Here is an 18,443-nt window from a genome sequence, read left to right as displayed (position 1 = left end):
GCTATAGTGATGTTTGACAAGTGTCCTGCTGCATGTGTCTGATCTTACAGTCTGATCAGGCGTTGTTCCTATGAAGGCAAACAGCTGTCCCAGGAGCACGCTGTACGTGGGCTTGTCCTTGCTGTCTTCAATGACCAATGACTGTAGTAGTGTAAAAGAGCTGCTTCGGTGACTGGATGGGTGGAGGCGCCTCCTAGACAGTCAGACAATTAGTTATGTTACTACTAGTTAACTTTTTTGCTCACCAGCCACTGTGGCTAGTGGTTTTCCAAAGATACTAGTCATTCAGCATTTTCACTGGCCACAATTTTGACATCGATACCACGGAGAAAAACTGCCATATAGATATTTTTAATATTATCACATAATTTAGCAGCAGGTATATTAGGCTGCTGTCACTTTAAGACCTGACACACAGATCCATTATACTGTTATAAATGCGCTTTCTTTCTCAACCGTTTACATTCACTTAAAAAATAACTGACAGTGTTTATGTGAAGACCGGCATTTTGACATTATTTGTGTATATTTTACAGTTGAAGTACAATAAGCAGTGAAAAAGAAATCATTTTAGTACTGAGAGGAGGCTTTATGTACCACATTTTGAGTGTGAGCACAAAATCTGCGGGAATGAGCAAATTTATGCGTAATACATGCAATCCCACACCGGAATTCATGCCCTATAACACCAACAGTATTTATCCAGAGCAAATGAAACGAGTGAGTGCGGGAAGGCGTGTTTTTGAGTCAACTTGCTGTCGGAGAGATGAGAGAGAGAGAGAAAGCGCAGCTGCTATCATGTATATATTCTGCGGGAAATGAGTATTGGAAGTGTTTCAGATATTTCAGTATCGATATGTATCGAAAAATCGATATTTTTGACAACACTACATTGCACTACTTAGTTTATTTATTACCTATTTTACAAATCAGAATTTAGAGTTGAACCTATTTGTTCTGTAGCTGTTATTTGATGCTTCTGCTGTCACAGAGGTACCTTTGTGCTCCATGTGTGAACTCCACGTCACTGTTGGCAATCATTTCCAAATCTGAGGGAGCGGACATACTGCGCAGGAACACAGGGTGCTTCACTATAGGAGCCATCGATTTAGCATCCGATACAGACTTACAGGCTGTAAGCAGGACAAGTTAAAAGGGCAGTTAAGCACATTTGTATGTTTATGCATGTGTGTGCATGTGTAAACGTGAGCCCAAATTACCTGGTGTGCATGTTGGTGTTGTAGACAGACTCTTGCACTGTGGCGCTATTGTAACATGTAGCAGCAGTTCAGAGCGGTTTATCAAGCTCTTCACAAACGCTTTGGTTTTAGCCAGTGGAACGGAGCTTCTTTGCTGCTGTGTGGCATTAACCTCATGGAAAAACTTCTCTCTGTCCAAAAAAAAACAAAAACAAAAAAAACACAGGCAATAGTTTCATAAGTACACTTTTGTTGAAAAGTTTGGGGTTGGTAAGTTGGTTTAATTTGTTGGTTAAAAGGTAAACTATATATATAACTTTATTCCTCACATTATAAATGTATTTACTCTCACTTTTGATTAATTTATTGTACCCTTGCTGAATAAAAGTTTATTTCTCAAAACAAAGTAGTGTTGGTGTAACCGACAGATTTGAGAACAATTTAGATTCACTACAGAGAGTCAGAATTTGTTTCGTTTCATGTCATACCTCAAAGCCATCACAGCATTTTCTGGATCTGTGCAGTCCAGAGGAACCTCCTTGAGTGAACACAGAAGTTCCAGCTCCTTCATTTTGTTCTGTGGGCCACAAGACACACCAAATGAATCAGTCTTTGACTTAATCCTGACTACAATATAAGCTAGAAACAAACCACTGAATACAGTTTGTCAATGCCTTCACGTACCCTGGTGTAGCAAATAAATGCAATATTGGCCAAAAGTGATGTCCAACCTAGGAAAATTGGCTTGTTCACACTTTATTCAAACTTCATATGAAATATTACATATTTTGTATGAATGTTGTGAGGTTTTGCCTTGAGTGTAAAACTAATGTACACATTCCATGTTTCAATGGTATCATTTGTCATGAAGCAATGAAACGCACCAAATTGTGTGGACGTCATTTTTGGCCAGGTGGTCATACCAAGCTTCCGCTCATTATTCCCAGCCAATTCAATAAATCACTATGTAGCAAGTATTAGCTATATTACTACATGTTATCTTGTGGGTTTAAGTGAAAATGGCCAGATGGAAGGAGCCGTTCTCTGCAACCAAGGATTTTGTTGAAATGGCTTTGGTTTGGTTATAGCTCATGTGCAGGATGTGAATGATCACAATGTCCACAGAATTATTTTAAAGCACTGTGAGAACACTGCCATGCAAAATGTAAAGTGCTGTGGCTGGTCAAAGACCACCTCAAAACAGCTTCTAAAGACCTGGATGAGACCTCCAACCTCCAATTTCATCTTGAACTGTAAGCCAACAGCTATAAAAGGCTGGATTGAGAGGTAGTATACCAGTAAAGAAACCATTTATTAGCTTTATCTACTGCAAAAAACACCTTGCATTTGCCAAAGAACATAAGGAAGATTTGAGCCGGGTTCTGCAGTCTGACAAGTCAAAATTTAACAACCCTAGCATTGGATGGTGTCAGGAATGTTCGTAGGAGATGACTGGAGTGTTTTAATGCCAAATGCATGGTGCCATTAAGCACAGCAGGGAAGCATAGTGATTCTACAAAATTGCTAGCACTTTGAAAATGGACCAATACTTGGGAATCCTGCTGAACACAATGTAACAGAGTATGGAGGATCTGTTTGGAGATCAAATGTGTATTTTCCAACATGATAACAATCTCAAACACAGTAAATGTTGAGCACAATGAAAGTGTTCATGTTCAGCATTTTGAAGCCTTCAAATGGCCTCCTCAGTCCCCTGACCTTGAAAACCTTTGGGAGATTATAAACGTGAATTGTCATAATTCTTGCAGGTCTTCCAATGAAGCGCAACTTTAGGAAGAAGTTAAGCATGACACATGCACAAAGTTTAGTGAGTCAATGCCAAGGATTATGGCTGCTGTAATCAAACAAAAGAGTGAACCAACAAAATATTAATAACTGATTACATTGTTGTCAATGTATGCTTCATTTCATGTGAGCTATTTGTTTTTCTATGCCTTTTTTGCCTAATTCAATAAAACCCATATTTAATTATATCTTTGAGTTTGGCTTTCTTGCCAATAATTTTGCCATTTTAATACCTTATCCAAGTTTAGTGTATTCTTCTTCCCAATATAACCTAATCCTCACATTTTGATTGTTTAAGAAAACCTGAAGTGACATCAAAAGCAAATATTGTGCAAATATCCCCTTCGGACATCACTTTTGGCCAATACTTATTCCATAACAGGATATATAAAATAAACACACTTTCACTTTTATTTATGGTAAGGTAAAATTGTGCTCATAACAGTTTTATTAATCATGCACAACCATATTTCAGACAAATAGAGTAATGATGAAATTACATATAAAGTCTTACTTTTTTTTTTGTTTTGTTTATTATTATTTTTTCTCCTGGTCATTATTGTTATTTTGTTTACACACTGTATTTAATTTAATTTCTATTTAATTTATAGTAAACTACTGTACCTTCTGTCACAGGAAGGAAAGACTAAGAACATTATTTGACACATTATTAAATTTTACAAGTATAAGGGTTATTATAGTTAACTAAACCTAAAACCATAACAAATCTTCATTAATTGAAATAAACAACTGAAATAAAAAAAGTAAACTTATTTTCTTTCATATAGTTTCTAAGCTTTAGCTTAACCTGATATACTACAATAACTAAAACAGAAATAGAAAAAAGCTTAGACATTTAAAAGCAGAAAAACTAAAAATCAAATCTAATCAAAATTTTAAACAAAAACTATAATAGTACCTCAGTGATAAGTGTGTCAATCCCTGACAAGTACTGAATTGAGTACTCTTTTTAATGTCTTTTGCACTTGAACGGTCAAAAACCATATGCTTTGGTGAGTAAAGTACAGTTGGTTGTCTTAAGTGAACATAAATGGTTTGAAGAATTTGTATATCAGTGTAATGGATCTGTGTATTGTTAGAGAAATGCTTACTTAATGTATAACAATTTAACTAAATTAGATTTTAGTCGACTAAATCTTCTGTAGATTTAGTCGAATAAAACTAGACTAAAACTAAATGGCATTTTAGTCCAAAGACTATGACAAAAACTAAATCAAAATTTGCTATTTATTCTGATTAACAGTGAGTAACGCCGCATTTTATTGTCAATAACGGTAACGGTGTTGTAATGGGGAAAACATTAACAGTAACAGTAATTACTCACTGTTAATTTTTTCTAAAATTTAGGGCTACTGTTTGACAGTTCCCTAAAATTCGATAAACAGATAAATTCAGTCGTTAAAACAAGTTTTTTTCATTTACGTCTTTTGGCGAAGGTTAAACCTTTTCTTTCTTTTAATGACTGCGAGAAGGTGATCCATGCTTTTGTGTTTACACGGCTTGACTACTGCAACTCTCTGTATGTAGGTGTTTGTCAAAAGGCATTAAACCGGTTGCAATTAGTCCAAAATGCTGCTGCTAGGCTCTTGACGAGGACATGCAAATGGAACCGTATTTCTCTATTTTATCTTCTCTGGGCTGGTTGCCTGTCCAGTACAGGATTGATTTTAAGCTCCTGGTTTTTGTATATAAGTGCCTGAATGGATTAGCTCCCTCGTACTTGTCAGAGACTTTACAGGTGCATAAGCCTTCCAGGATTTTAAGATCTTCTGATCAGTCTGTTTTAATTATTCAGAGGACAAGATACAAGCGGAGGGGTGATCGGGCCTTCGCAGTGGCAGCACCAAAGAGATGGAATAGTTTACCATCTCATATTAGAGTATCTTCCACTCTAAACATTTTTAAAAGACGTCTGCAGGCTCATCTTTTTAGTTTAGCTTTCGAGTCTGCAGTGTGTTGAGGCATCGGCTTTTGTGTGTACTGTTTTAGAGGTTTGTTTGGTGCTATGTCTTATTTTATGTAGAATTTCTTCATTGTACAGCACTTTGGTCAACGCTCTGTTGTTTTAGTAGTGCTTTATAAATCAATAAACTGAACTGAACTGAACTGAACTGAGTAATTCATTTGATTACTCGTTACTGAAAAAAGTAATGCCATTAGTAACGCCGTTATTCCCATCACTGACAACAAGTGGTAACTAAATACATTTTTTAATACAGATAGTTTGTTAAAAGCACATTTTAGTTAATTTTCATGGTTTCTCAAAATAGCACAGTTGAGTACACTTAGATGTTCTTAAGATTATCTTAAGATGTAATAAAGAGGAATTTTTTTGCATATTAAGTATAAAATTAGTGCACAAAAATAGAGCACTTTAAGTACATTATGGAAGTAGTTCACACTTAAGTAAAATTCATTTAAAGTAAATTATTTCCATAAGTCTAAGGATTATATGTTTTACATTACTTACCTCAAAGAAGTGATAGTCATGGAAGAAGGGCGAGTTGTTCTCAAGTTTGCCCTGTTGAGCTTCATCTACTTCATTCTGCCACTTCTGCTCCAGTTCAGCTACACTCTGAAACAAACACAGACACAGAATATTGTGTTACTTTTGAACAGCATCACACAATATGTATATGATGAGCCCTACATCTGTGGCTACTTGTAACACGTACTTGTAACTGTCTTTCCATTGCATTGATCTTCTTAAAGGTCTCGGCCATGATTTTGCAGAGCAGATTGTGTTCCTCTCTGTGCATTTCTCTGTACTGGAAGTTGACCAGCGACTGCAGCGCATCCACCAGACCCAAGTGCTTTATTACACAGGACACGATCACTTCCTCCATGACATCAGGACGGATCACCTCTCTGAGAACAGAATATAAGAATTAATATATTTAACTATTATTATATATTTCGGATGCAAGAAGTCAAAATGTTGTGTTTGCCTGCCAAGAAATCAAACCTTTATGACAATCTAATCTCGTAACAACAGTTAATACACTGTGAATTATCATGAACAAACAATGAACAATTGTATTTTTAACTAACCTTAACAATGATGCTTTAAAAATATATATACAGTATATATTGGTCAATGGTAGTTCTTTAAAGCTAAAGCATTAACTAATCTTAACAAATGGAACAAATTTATTAAAATTACTGAATTTATGTTTATATACATTCTTCTTTATCCATCTACCAATTCAGCTTAACTTTGCAGTTGATCATATGGAAGCAACAAATACATTTTTTATTGTTTAAGTAAATTTTTAAGCAAAATAAATGAAACCTTTAAATATGTTCATGTATTAGACTAGATTAATTTGTAGAGTGTTTTGTTTATATTTTTATTTTTGAATTAATAAACAAATTGTTTCCATCACTTTTGTAAGCGGCACTTCTAGACCCTCTATACATTTCAAGATGAATTTATGATTATGGGTAAATGTTCTGCAATTATTAAATTGCATTCCACTAATAGGTAGACTACTTATCATGTGCTTACTTGATGCTGGGGCGAAACTGAGGCCGGGCTCTTCCAGACAGCTCCCTCAGGCGACCCATAATACCCAGAGGTAAGTGGATGCGGGGAAGCTCACAGCAAGCCCCCGGCATTGGGCCTGGAGGGGGAGCAAGGATGTCTGAAGGATAGGTGAACTCTCGCTCCTCATCAATGGTTAAAGGTAGGGGAGATGGAGACGGTGTGAGGGCAGGAGATATGGCACCATTAGCCTCCACCTGCCACTGACACCTTACAGAGAAAGGAACAAGAAGCAAAAATGTTAAGAACCAAATGTAAGCAGGGCTTCTTTTTATTCAGCAAGAACACATAAATTGATCAAAGGTGCTAATAAAGACATTTATAATGTTACAAAAGATTTAGATTTTAATTAAATGTTCTTGAACATTCTATTCATCAAAAAATCCTGGAAAAATGTTTCAACAAAAACATGAAGCAGCACAACTGTTTTCAATATTAGAATGATTTCTGAATGATGATGTGAAACTGAAAACTGAAGTATTGATGCAGAAAATTCTACTTTGCATTACATGAATAAATTACTTTTATTTTAAAATGCATTCAAATAGGAAACAGTTATTTTAGACTGCAATAATATTTAAAGGTGCCCTAGATTATGTTTTTAAAAGATGTAATATAAGTCTAAGGTGTCCCCTGAATGTGTCTGTGAAGTTTCAGCTCAAAATACCCCATAGATTTTTTTTTTTTTTTTTTTTTTAACTGCCTATTTTGGGGCATCATTATAAACGCGCCAATTTATGCTGTGGAAAATAATGTTCTAAACGTGGAAATAACCTGCGAATGAGTGTTTTATAATAATAAAAGTGTTTATTGGGTAGGGTTAGGGGAAGGAGCAGGGAGGGTTTTTATTCTCCCAATAGGGCAGCATCTATTTAATAATTTTAATAAATATAATCATTTACACTTTATGATATTATTGCATCCTGTTACTGTACAAAAATAGTGAGGTGCAAATCTAAAATTATAGATAGCGTCTTTATAATTACCATTTACTCTTATTGTAAATAGCATCTGTTGCAATTTGCACTTAGTGCAAATAGCCACTGCCTATTATTTTACGTACAATAATCATGGAATTTTACATGTTACATGCACACCACAAAAATGTTTAGGGTTTTTTGACTCTTGAAAGGGCGCTTTCACACTAAGGACCAAATTTACTAAACAGGGCAAATTAGCATGAGAGTGCGCAATTCCAAAAAAGCGGTGATGGGAGTGGAAAGTTCTGCGCGTGACCTACTGATGACGCTCACATTAAAGAGCACAGAGCACATTTCCATAACGACCAACGCAATCTACCAAGAGCAGCGCAAATTAGCATCTGATTTAAGACATGTTTTTTGGGGGATGGTAAACAATGGAACAAATACTAATAAATTAACAAGTGCAAACCTTAGTAAATCACCTTGCATGATTCATTTAAATACTCTCCTCTGATACATTTTGCATCTGAAAGGGAAACTCCTACAAATGCATATGCAATGAGGTCTAATATAATAATATAAAAATAACTGTCCATGCCTTTTCAATGCTAATTTTTCACTGCATGCCTTTATTAAATCCTGACAGTATTCTTTTAATGCCAAAAGAGGGTTTGCGCATGCGCAAGCTGTTAGTAAATCTGGCCCTAAAGCTTTTGGCATGGAGTTTGTTTGATGTCAGAATTAAGTTTATTAGTTGGCACGAAAGCTGTTTTCCAAATTCTGACCAAGTGCATTGAAGTACAGCATCCAAGTCAGTTTGAAAACGGTGGTCTGTGAAGAGAGACATGCAGGAGCCGAGGAAAGGAGTGGAAAAGTATATAAAAAGAAAAATTACTGGCTTGGACCAGCTAGTAACTCTGTAAAACCAACTACTACCTGAAGTTCATATTTTGCTGGAGCGCCTGGTCTATGTGTAGTTTTGGTTTGCTTTTTGTTTTGTTTTCTATCTAAATAAAGATTGCCTAAGTGCATCTCTGCATTTGGGTCCTCAATTCCTTAACCAAACCTGACAATCAGCACACCTCTGCAGTAGTTTGGAGCAGAGAAGGTCATGGCAGGCCTCCTCCTCTCGTGTGATATCAGGGCCATTATAGAGGATGCGTAGCATAGCGCAGGCCAGCACCGATAAACCCAGAGCTAGATCAGCCAGGAAGGGCAGCCCGCCAGACACATCCTCAGACGACTCCTGAAATGAACAGAATTAGAAGTACAGCCAAGCAAAATAATTAAAGTTTTGCCATTTATTTTAATATTATTTTCAACTCCCCCTTTAGACTTCAGTTTAGTATAAGTTGGTGTCTGCAATACTTTTGCTCCACAGTGCATCTCAGTGTAGTACCTGTGCTCGGACAGTGCATGAAAAACCCCACATGGCTTTATCTGGGGTATTGTGCTCACGTCCACTTCTCATCTCAAACGAGAATGTCACAGTATCTCCTTCCACCTGAAAAAACATTATGCCAAAACATAATATCATAATATCATGTTAATATTTAATATCTTAACATCTGTAGATTGTTTGCAAATGTTGAATGTGCACTCTGGTGTCCTGATATATTTTAAGCACACCATTATTTTTTTTTTAATCTGTCTAGTGGACCTTTAGACAAAATTTGCTTTAAAAAAAATAATTTTAAGTAACACATTTGATGCATCATGCTTTTATAGTCATATAGATCAATGTTTTTTCTGAAACACAATTTTTATCTTCATTGCATTTACTATTGAAGCATTTCAATTGATTCAATTCTTAAAAAGTCTTAATAAAAAAAATCTTAATTAAAAGTGTGTTTTTTATTCTTTAAATATGAAAGCAATGCTTGCCATTAATTTATCAAAATCAGCTAAGACATTTTAAATTTACACATTATAAGTCATTTTACTTCATCAAGAGCACAGATAATCACACATGAAGTAGACTGTATACAGGTTTTTCCATCAAAAGCCATATTTAAAAATAAGGCTTTAACACTGTATGTATGCCATCTGATGTTATGGAGTGTGCTTTTCCTCACCTTGACCAGATCTTTGGGCCATCCAGTTCCTAAGACACTACGGCTCCCATAACCCATGGTGTTGCCTCCATACTCACTCACTTTACGACTATTTGTGTTGGGGCCAGCATAAATCACCAGCTGAATAACGAGAGTTTATGAGCATGCATATTTACTGTCATTCCACTATGAATGAGAACAGTTTCACAGAATCGAAAGTTCAAACCTTGTCGTAGTCATATTGGGAGGAGCAGCGAGGGTCAAAACGGAGGTAGAGACAGCGAGCACCAGGTATGTGCACTGTATCTTTAAATTTGTAGTTATCCCGCACTGGATGAACAGTTTCCACTGTTTTCCCAGCGGCCCATGGGGCAGGGATCTTCAGGCCGGTCAAAAAGCCTGGCTCCTCTCTCTCTTCCAGAATCTGGAAACTGAATTAAGCACAACATAATTTTGTGTTTTGCATAATCTAAATGTTTTTGTCGAATATTTTCAAGGATAGATTAAAAAAGCTGAAAAATATTTACCCGTCACTTAATGAGGGTTGATTGGAGGGTTGATTTAGCGGGGAATCCTCAACAAATAATGGTGAATGTGTCTTTAGCAGCAAAGCGGTCTGTTGGATACAGAGTAGTCAATGCCAATGGTTTATGATTTATTATTTTAATTTACAAATGTACATAACACACATTAAATGGAAAATCCAAGATTTTTCATTATATTTTAATTCAAAATTCTCAATGTACCCTGTCAGCAGGTTTTTTTTGTTTGTTTTTAAAGGGGGGCTATAATGCCCCTTTTACAAGATGTAATATAAGTCTCTGGTTTTCCCAGAACGTGTCTGTAAAGTTTCAGCTCAAAATACCACACAAATCATTTATTATAGCTTGTCAAATTTGCCCCTATTTGGATCTGTCCCTTTAAATGCAAATGAGCTACTGCTCCCGGCCCGCTTTCCAAAAGAGGGCGGAGCTTTAACAGCTTGCGCTTCAGTTGCTTAACAACAACAACAAAGCTGGAGAATCTTACGCAGCCAAAATGATGATTTTCAGTAATGGTATCAGCCTTACATTGTTCAAACCAGAGTTGGAGAGACTCAAGTTACAACTTTTAGAATGAAACTGGAGTTTCTGAATGATTAGTGGAAAATTTATGTAGCTGCTGTGGAGTTCATCGACTAGCATGTGCCATCATGTGCAAATCCAGCATTGAATTGACCCTCATTCGTTTACTGTATTTTTTCAAATAAATGCAGCCTTGGTGGTAATGTAAAAAAATGACATTGTGCATTTGTGTGCATCGATTAGGTCTGGGTAATATATGGGTAATATATTTAATATTTACATTATATTCACTGTTATTTGGCTGTGAATTTTTTGATTATTAGCTTTTTATTTTGCCATTAAATTCTTAAAGCCTGTATGAGAATGCTAAAATATTTTGTTCAATAATATCAATAGAGAGTTTAGCCTTCTAAGCTACTTGAGGGCAAATACATAATTATTGAGATGCTACTGTATGTATCAAATATTGTCCAAATGATGAAAAAACATTGCAATACATGTTTATAGCTATATCACCTTGCTCTTCTATCCAACAATCACTATATCTGCATATTATCAGTCACACATACACACCTGACTGGTATAGAGGACCAGTTGGACTAGCTGTGGCATGAGAGCATCAGCTAGTGTGAGGGTTTGTAGGTTTGGGTGCATCAGTGAGGTCAACAGAACCGGCAGCAAGTGACCCAACATCGTAGCCTTCGTTACCTGTTCCAGACCTCTCAGTCTACACATTAAAAAAAAAGTGTGGAAAAGATAATAAGTAAAAGAAGTGCTTAATTACATGTACAACATACAAATAAGGTATCATCAAAAATATATAATATTTGAATGCACCTGGCCTCTCGATCACTGATGTTGCTGTTGATAAGGGAGCTGGTGACTTGTTGAAGGGTCTCCAGAACCTCATCACATCCAACCAGGATCTTAGAGGCAAGTGATAAGATGCATGTCTGCAACTCCTGAGGGGAACACGTACATTCAACACACACATTTCTTTGAGAACATCTAAAGATGGTGCCGAACGCTTGTTAAAAAGTACACTTTAGCACTCTGACTTTAGAGTGCTAAAGTACAAATTAAGTTTATCTTTTCATGTAATTTCATAATTACTTCTATTGTCTTTGAAATATGTACCGCTGAATGTACAGTAATTACAAGCACCTTAAATGTCATTTCTATTGAAACTTGTCATGAATTTAAATATATTTGTAAATTACACATTTGTACTTTACAGGTGCTTTAGTTGTTAGCCAACACATCAAAATAAGTATACTTCTTTAAAATGTCCTTTGTAATAATGGCAAATTTTAAGTGTTAATTATTCTGAAAATTCTGTCATTAATTACTCACCCTCATGTCGTTCCAAAACCGTAATACTTTCGTTCATCTTCGGAACAAATTGAAGATATTTTTAATGAAGTCTGACTGTATTCGGTCCCTCTATAGACTGCCTTCACAACTGATCCATAAAACTAATCCATATGAATCGAGCAGTTTAGTCCAAATTGTCTGAAGATCGCTTTATATGATAAACAGATTGAATTTATGCTTTTATTCACATATAAACATTGATCAGCGATCATAAACAAAAGCTCTTCCAGAAGCTCAGATGTGCTGTGTAACACACGAAAATGAACCTCAAACTTGCTTGAGCTTCTGTTTACCATAACTGATGTGTGATTGATGAATGCTTACATGTAAATATAAGCCTAAATTCAATCTGTTCATCTCGTCTCTTCAGAAAATTTGGACTGAACCACTCTATTCATATGGATTAGTTTTACGATCTCTTTATGAACTTTTAGAAGCGTCAAAGTTCCAGTTGTGAAGGCAGTCTATGGAGGGACAGAATGCAGTCAGATTTCATCAAAAAGATCTTCATTCGTGTTCTGAAGATGAACAAAAGTCAGTAATTAATGACAGAATTTTCATTTTTGGGTGAACTATCCCAAAAATGAAGTGTGTTAAGAAACGGTCATGAAAGTGTACACTCCTTAAGTACACTTAAGTGGTCTTTTATTTCATTAACATTACATGATCTGCAAGCATGTTTTTTAAAAAATATACTTTTAAGATTTGAAGTATCAATTCCTGTTTGTTCCATCTTTCATGAATGCAGCAGCTGCTGCCATCAGCCCACACTAACCAGTCAGAGACCATAGGGTTTTTAAAGGGGATGTTTACCTGTACCTTCATTGTTTCCCCTTGTAGGGAGCTGTCACTATCATCAATGTCATCAGGGTGGAGCAGGATAGTGTTGCTGAGCAAATGGTTCTGCACAGCCATTAAATAACGCAAGCTTGGTGACACTACCTGTTGATGTGGAAGTGCTGTAGGTTAATTAGTGATACAATAAATTGTATGAATTCATACAGACAACAGACAATTATTTCAAATTATGATTGAATGTATACATTTTGATGCACCATATAAACAAGGTCCAAAAATAACACTTAGCTAGCCAAAAGTGTGTAAAATTGGCTTTTGCAAATAAATAATCGCGAGTTGCAGGCAAGATTTCAATGTAAACATACAGTAGAACAGTAAGAACAACATTGTGTTTTTTACAAGCACAGAATGTTTGAAGGCCAATTCACACTGCACCAACAAACACCAACAATGCGAACAATCAACAGATTACATTACGTCACTTCTCAGACATTACATGACCTGACAAATGCCAGTTCAACATGTTCAAGTGCTGGCTAATACCAACAGACACTGACAGGGGGAACACACTGATCCAACAAAACCCGACAAAATGTCTGTTGCCGTTGGTCGGCGTCTGTCGGTTCAGTGTGAATTGGCCTTTAAGGAATAAAATAATAATAGTTCTTGAATTGTTTGAGAGAGATGATATTTCACTGTTGGCCTCATATACATTGCACGGCCAAAAAAAAAAAAAAAAAAGGATTTTAATAGGCAAATACTTAAGAATCTATTAATGGATCATTATTACAGTGATTATTATGTTTCTAGCATGTTATATGTTTGACAACGGTTCTTTTAACCCTTAAAGATGGAGTGTGTAGCTTTTCATTTCTTAAACAACCATGTAGGAAGACACACCATGGCCATATTCCAGGATGAAAATGCCAAGATTCACCAGGGCTAAAACTGTGAAAGAATGGTTCAGAGAGCATGAAGAATCATTTTAACACATGAATTGGCATCTCTGAGTATAAACCTTAATTTCACTGAAAGTCTTTGGGTTGTGCTGGAGTAGACTTTACAGAGTGCTCACCTCTTGCATTGTCAATACATGATCTTGAACAAAAAGTGATGCACCTCTTGATGGAAAACATCACAACATTTATTTCCATTGAGAGGTGCATCATTTTTTGACAATGCATGAGGTGAGCACTCTGTAAAGTCTCCTCCAGCACATCCCAAAAAATTACACTGAGGTTAAGGTCTGGATTCATGTGTGAAATTCATGAAAATGATTTTTCATGCTCCTTCCCAACAATTCTTTCACCATTTGAGCCTGATGAATCTTGACATTGTCATTCTGGAATATGGCCATGATGCATCTTAATACATGGTTGTTTAAGAAATGAAAAGTAAATAATACATATAATCTTATAATAATCTTAATTCACCCATCATTCTAAAGTTATTCCAGGAAAATTACTGAATGCAAACAGCATATCAAGATAACTGATATTTTTTTCCTCAATTCATTTAGTTTGATTTCCCTTGTGAAAAAGAATTGCACTTAATTGTACTGAATGTGCACTTGTACTTTAAATCTTAAGTACAGTATATTTAAAAGGTACAGTATAGTATATTTTAAAAGTTCAGTTAAGTACAGTATATTGTTTCTCAACACACTTAAATAGAAAAAGTACACTTTTTAATAGTGCCAAATTAAAAGTTTTACTTTAAAGTATATTTTAAATCATTGTTTTAATAACCTTTTGTAATACTAAAAAACATTATACATTATAAAGCACATACTTGATAATTTAAATTGTAGTGTGTATAATTTAAATGCACTACATTGCAACTTCATAATTACAAATGTGTAATTGCAAATATATTTAAATACATGACAAACTATATATTTTACTTTACCATAAATGCTTGTCAGTACATTCACCAGTACACTTTTACCATTTCAAAAAAATTCGTAATTAAGAAATTACTTAAAACGATAAAATCAAAAAGCACTCTAAAGTTCAGATAATTGCATTTACTATAAATTTAGACGATAAAATATTTTAATTTAATTGCAATTAAATGTAGGAAAACATTACGTTTAGTATGCACTTAATTATAAAGAATATTATTTCTGTAATAAATATTCTTTTAAAAGTATGCTAAAGTGTACTTCTTTTTCACAAGGGTTATGAAAACAAATGGCTTGTAGAGCTGCATCTGCCAAGATTAATTCAGTTTGCACAAAAAGTTCATTCTAAAGTTAAAATCTATATAAAAACAGAGTAACCAGTCCCAATGAAAAGTTTCTTTAAAAAGTAAATCTTAAATGCGCTTATGTGGAAGTCACATACAGGTACAGTGGAGAGAAGCTTCTGAAGGTCTTCCTTGGAAACGGTTTGACATTTGGTGATGAGGAGACATGACTCTCGCACTACAGTCTTTAAGATACACTGCAACAGTTCATCTTTCAGTCTGCAGGGGAAGATGAGAGAAAGTTTATGAACAGATACAACAGATATAAACCACAAATCATTTACAGACAATTACAATCTATTGCTGAGATAACAAGAGAAACTTTTGTTGAAGTCACAAAAAAAAAAAATGAATGTGGATTTTTGTGTTAAGCAAGAGCAGTTGAGTTAAATACAGCAGTATACAGAGCAAGTGGGTTGACTTTAACTTTCTTTCTGAAGAACTTGTTACCTGTAGTGGTCATCATCCTCACTACCAAAGCGGTTCTTCTGTAACTGGTTAGCAAGGTTGTTTAATATGACATCACGTAATTGAGACAAACCACTGTTCTTCTCTCCTGCAAAGAATTTTTTTTTTTTTGTAGTCATTAGTGCAATTGCAGTGAGCCAGCGATAACTCAACTTATAGGTAAACATGACTTCTGTATGATGTATATCTATCTGCAATTCTTACCCTCAGTGAAAACAAATTTTAGCAGGTTGTTCAACTCAGATTCACTCTGGTACAAGGTGTTTAAACCTGAGCTAATGAGAAAAAAGAAAGAACAGAAAAATGGTTTATAGTAGTGCTGTCAAACGATTAATTGCAATGAATCGCATCCAAAGTAAAAGTTTTTTTTGTTTGTTTTTTTTTTACATAATACAAACCCGATTCCAAAAAAGTTGGGACACTGTACAAATTGTAAATGAAAACAGAATGCAATGATGTGGAAGATTAAAATTTCAATATTTTATTCAGAATACAACATGGATGACATATCAAATGTTTAAACTGAGAAAATGTATCATTTTAAGGGAAAAATAAGTTGATTTTAAATCTCATGGCATCAACACATCTCAAAAAAGTTGGGACAAGGCCATGTTTACTACTGTGTGGCATCCCCTCTTCTTTTTATAACAGTCTGCAAATGTCTGGGGACTGAGGAGACAAGTTGCTCAAGTTTAGGAATAGGAATGTTGTCCCATTCTTGTCTAATACAGGCTTCTAGTTGCTCAACTGTCTTAGGTCTTCTTTGTCGCATCTTCCTCTTTATGATGCGCCAAATGTTTTCTATGGGTGAAAGATCTGGACTGCAGGCTGGCCATTTCAGTAAACGGATCCTCCTTCTACGCAGCCATGATGTTGTAATTGATGCAGTATGTGGTCTGGCATTGTCATGTTGGAAAATGCAAGGTCTTCCCTGAAAGAGACGATGTCTGGATGGGAGCATATGTTGTTCTAGAACTTGGATATACCTTTCAGCATTGATGGTGCCTTTCCAGATGTGTAAGCTGCCCATGCCACACGCACTCATGCAACCCCATACCATCAGAGATGCAGGCTTCTGAACTGAGTGCTGATAACAACTTGGTTTGTCCTTGTCCTCTTTAGTCCGGATGACATGGTGTCCCAGTTTTCCAAAAAGAACTTCAAATTTTGATTCGTCTGACCACGAAATCTCCTTTCTGACATTTCTCCACTATTTTTCGCTGCAGCATTAGGGGAATTGGTGATCCTCTGCCCATCTTGACTTCTGAGAGATACTGCCACTCTGAGAGGCTCTTTTTATACCCAATCATGTTGCCAATTGACCTAATAAGTTACAAATTGGTCCTCCAGCTGTTCCTTATATGTACATTTAACTTTTACGGCCTCTTATTGCTGCCTGTCCCAACTTTTTTGGAATGTGTAGCTCTCATGAAATCCAAATTTCAAAATGTCTCACTTTCAACATTTGATGTTATCTATATTCTATTGTGAATAAAATATAAGTTTATGAGATTTGTAAATTATTGCATTCCTATTTTATTCCCAATTTGTACAGTGTCCCAACTTTTTTGGAATCGGGTTTGTATATGTGTTTACTGTGTATAATTATTATGTATATATAAATACATACACATACATGTAATAAATATTTACATGTATACATGCATCTATATATATATATAAATATACCTTCTATATATATATATATATATATATATATATATATATATATATATATATATATATATATATATATATATATAAATATACCTTCTATATATATATATATATATATATATATATATATATATATATATATATATATATATATATATATATATATATATAATAGACCTTTGTTATATATATAAATATATATATATATATATAGATATTTTGGATGCGATCAATCATGATTAATCGTTTGACAGCAAGTTATTGCAGATATTGCGGACAGTTGCATAAATTCAACAACAATCAATTTTTCAGACTTAAGAAATTTTGACTAAATCCCATAAGACTTTTGTTCATCTTTGAAAGACAAATGAAGATATTTTTTAAAATTCTCTGACACAAGAATATGAAAGGAAAAAAAATAAAATAAAGAATATTAAAACTCTTTGCAGTCAACAATTATATCCCCTAAATCCCATTTTTGATAATCAAAATGAAATATTTAAACGTTTTTGTCCTTTGAAAACTTCTTAAAATAGCTTGAATGTAACAGGGGGACTTTAAAAAAGGCAATAATATTTTTTAAAAAGTACTATTATCAAGCTTAATTTTCCCTTTAAGTAATATACATAAGATATCTTGTGGTTGTGGCTTCAATTTAAGTTTTTTTAGAGGCTCACCTGATGGCAAGACACACTTCTCTTTGTATTTCCGGTTCTATCTGATCAGGAGGAGCCATAAGTAACTGCCACAGCAACAGCCCAGAACGTTTAACACAGTCCCGGTTCTGCTCCGAATTTGGATTAAAAAACTGGAACACCACCTGGAAAAACACAAGAGAAAATATTCATCCTTCAAGTGGGTGTCAATCTATTCACTGCTGATGAACATAAAATGAATCTGCAATTGCAAAAATTTCAATTGGAGGGAAAAAAAAAAAAAAAACACATTGTTTTAGTTAAAGGGTTAGTTCACCCAAAAATGAAAATTCTGTCATTTATTACTCACCCTCATGCCGTTCCACACCCGTAAGACCTTTGTTAATCTTCGAAACACAAATTAAGATATTTTCATTGAAATCCGATGGCTCTGTGAGGCCTTCATAGGGAGCAATGACATTTCCTCTCTCAAGATCCATAAAGGTACTAAAAACGTATTTAAATCAGTTCATGTGAGTACAGTGGTTCAATATTAATATTATAAAGCGACGAGAATAATTTTGGAGCGCCAAAAAAACAAAAAAAAAATGACTTATTTAGTGATGACCAATT

At 34.9% G+C, this 18,443-nt stretch overlaps 1 protein-coding gene across 7 annotated transcripts in view; it reads right to left on the bottom strand.

Annotated features, from left to right (window-relative positions):
• Nucleotides 1-18,443, bottom strand: part of LOC125265740 (probable E3 ubiquitin-protein ligase HECTD4) — a 94,499-nt gene that overhangs the window by 49,779 nt on the left and 26,277 nt on the right. For 4 of the 7 annotated variants that reach the window (XM_048186136.1, XM_048186130.1, XM_048186131.1 and 1 more), the window contains exons 13-31: nt 17,853-17,995; nt 15,703-15,773; nt 15,481-15,586; nt 15,129-15,249; nt 12,799-12,927; nt 11,449-11,573; nt 11,185-11,338; nt 10,075-10,163; nt 9,774-9,978; nt 9,569-9,688; nt 8,893-8,997; nt 8,576-8,739; nt 6,535-6,780; nt 5,702-5,894; nt 5,497-5,601; nt 1,688-1,776; nt 1,221-1,390; nt 998-1,133; nt 49-193 (exon numbers count right to left, since the gene is read on the bottom strand). In XM_048186136.1, the coding sequence (XP_048042093.1) occupies nt 49-193; nt 998-1,133; nt 1,221-1,390; nt 1,688-1,776; nt 5,497-5,601; nt 5,702-5,894; nt 6,535-6,780; nt 8,576-8,739; nt 8,893-8,997; nt 9,569-9,688; nt 9,774-9,978; nt 10,075-10,163; nt 11,185-11,338; nt 11,449-11,573; nt 12,799-12,927; nt 15,129-15,249; nt 15,481-15,586; nt 15,703-15,773; nt 17,853-17,995 (2,616 nt within the window). The remainder of the gene's footprint in view (nt 1-48; nt 194-997; nt 1,134-1,220; nt 1,391-1,687; nt 1,777-5,496; nt 5,602-5,701; nt 5,895-6,534; nt 6,781-8,575; nt 8,740-8,892; nt 8,998-9,568; nt 9,689-9,773; nt 9,979-10,074; nt 10,164-11,184; nt 11,339-11,448; nt 11,574-12,798; nt 12,928-15,128; nt 15,250-15,480; nt 15,587-15,702; nt 15,774-17,852; nt 17,996-18,443) is intronic. The other 3 variants (XM_048186137.1, XM_048186133.1, XM_048186134.1) reach the window with 1 other exon arrangement.

The sequence above is a fragment of the Megalobrama amblycephala genome, linkage group LG3 (assembly GCF_018812025.1).
Source record: "Megalobrama amblycephala isolate DHTTF-2021 linkage group LG3, ASM1881202v1, whole genome shotgun sequence".
NCBI lineage: Eukaryota > Metazoa > Chordata > Actinopteri > Cypriniformes > Xenocyprididae > Megalobrama > Megalobrama amblycephala.
This window is presented reverse-complemented; position numbering and strand designations above follow the sequence as displayed.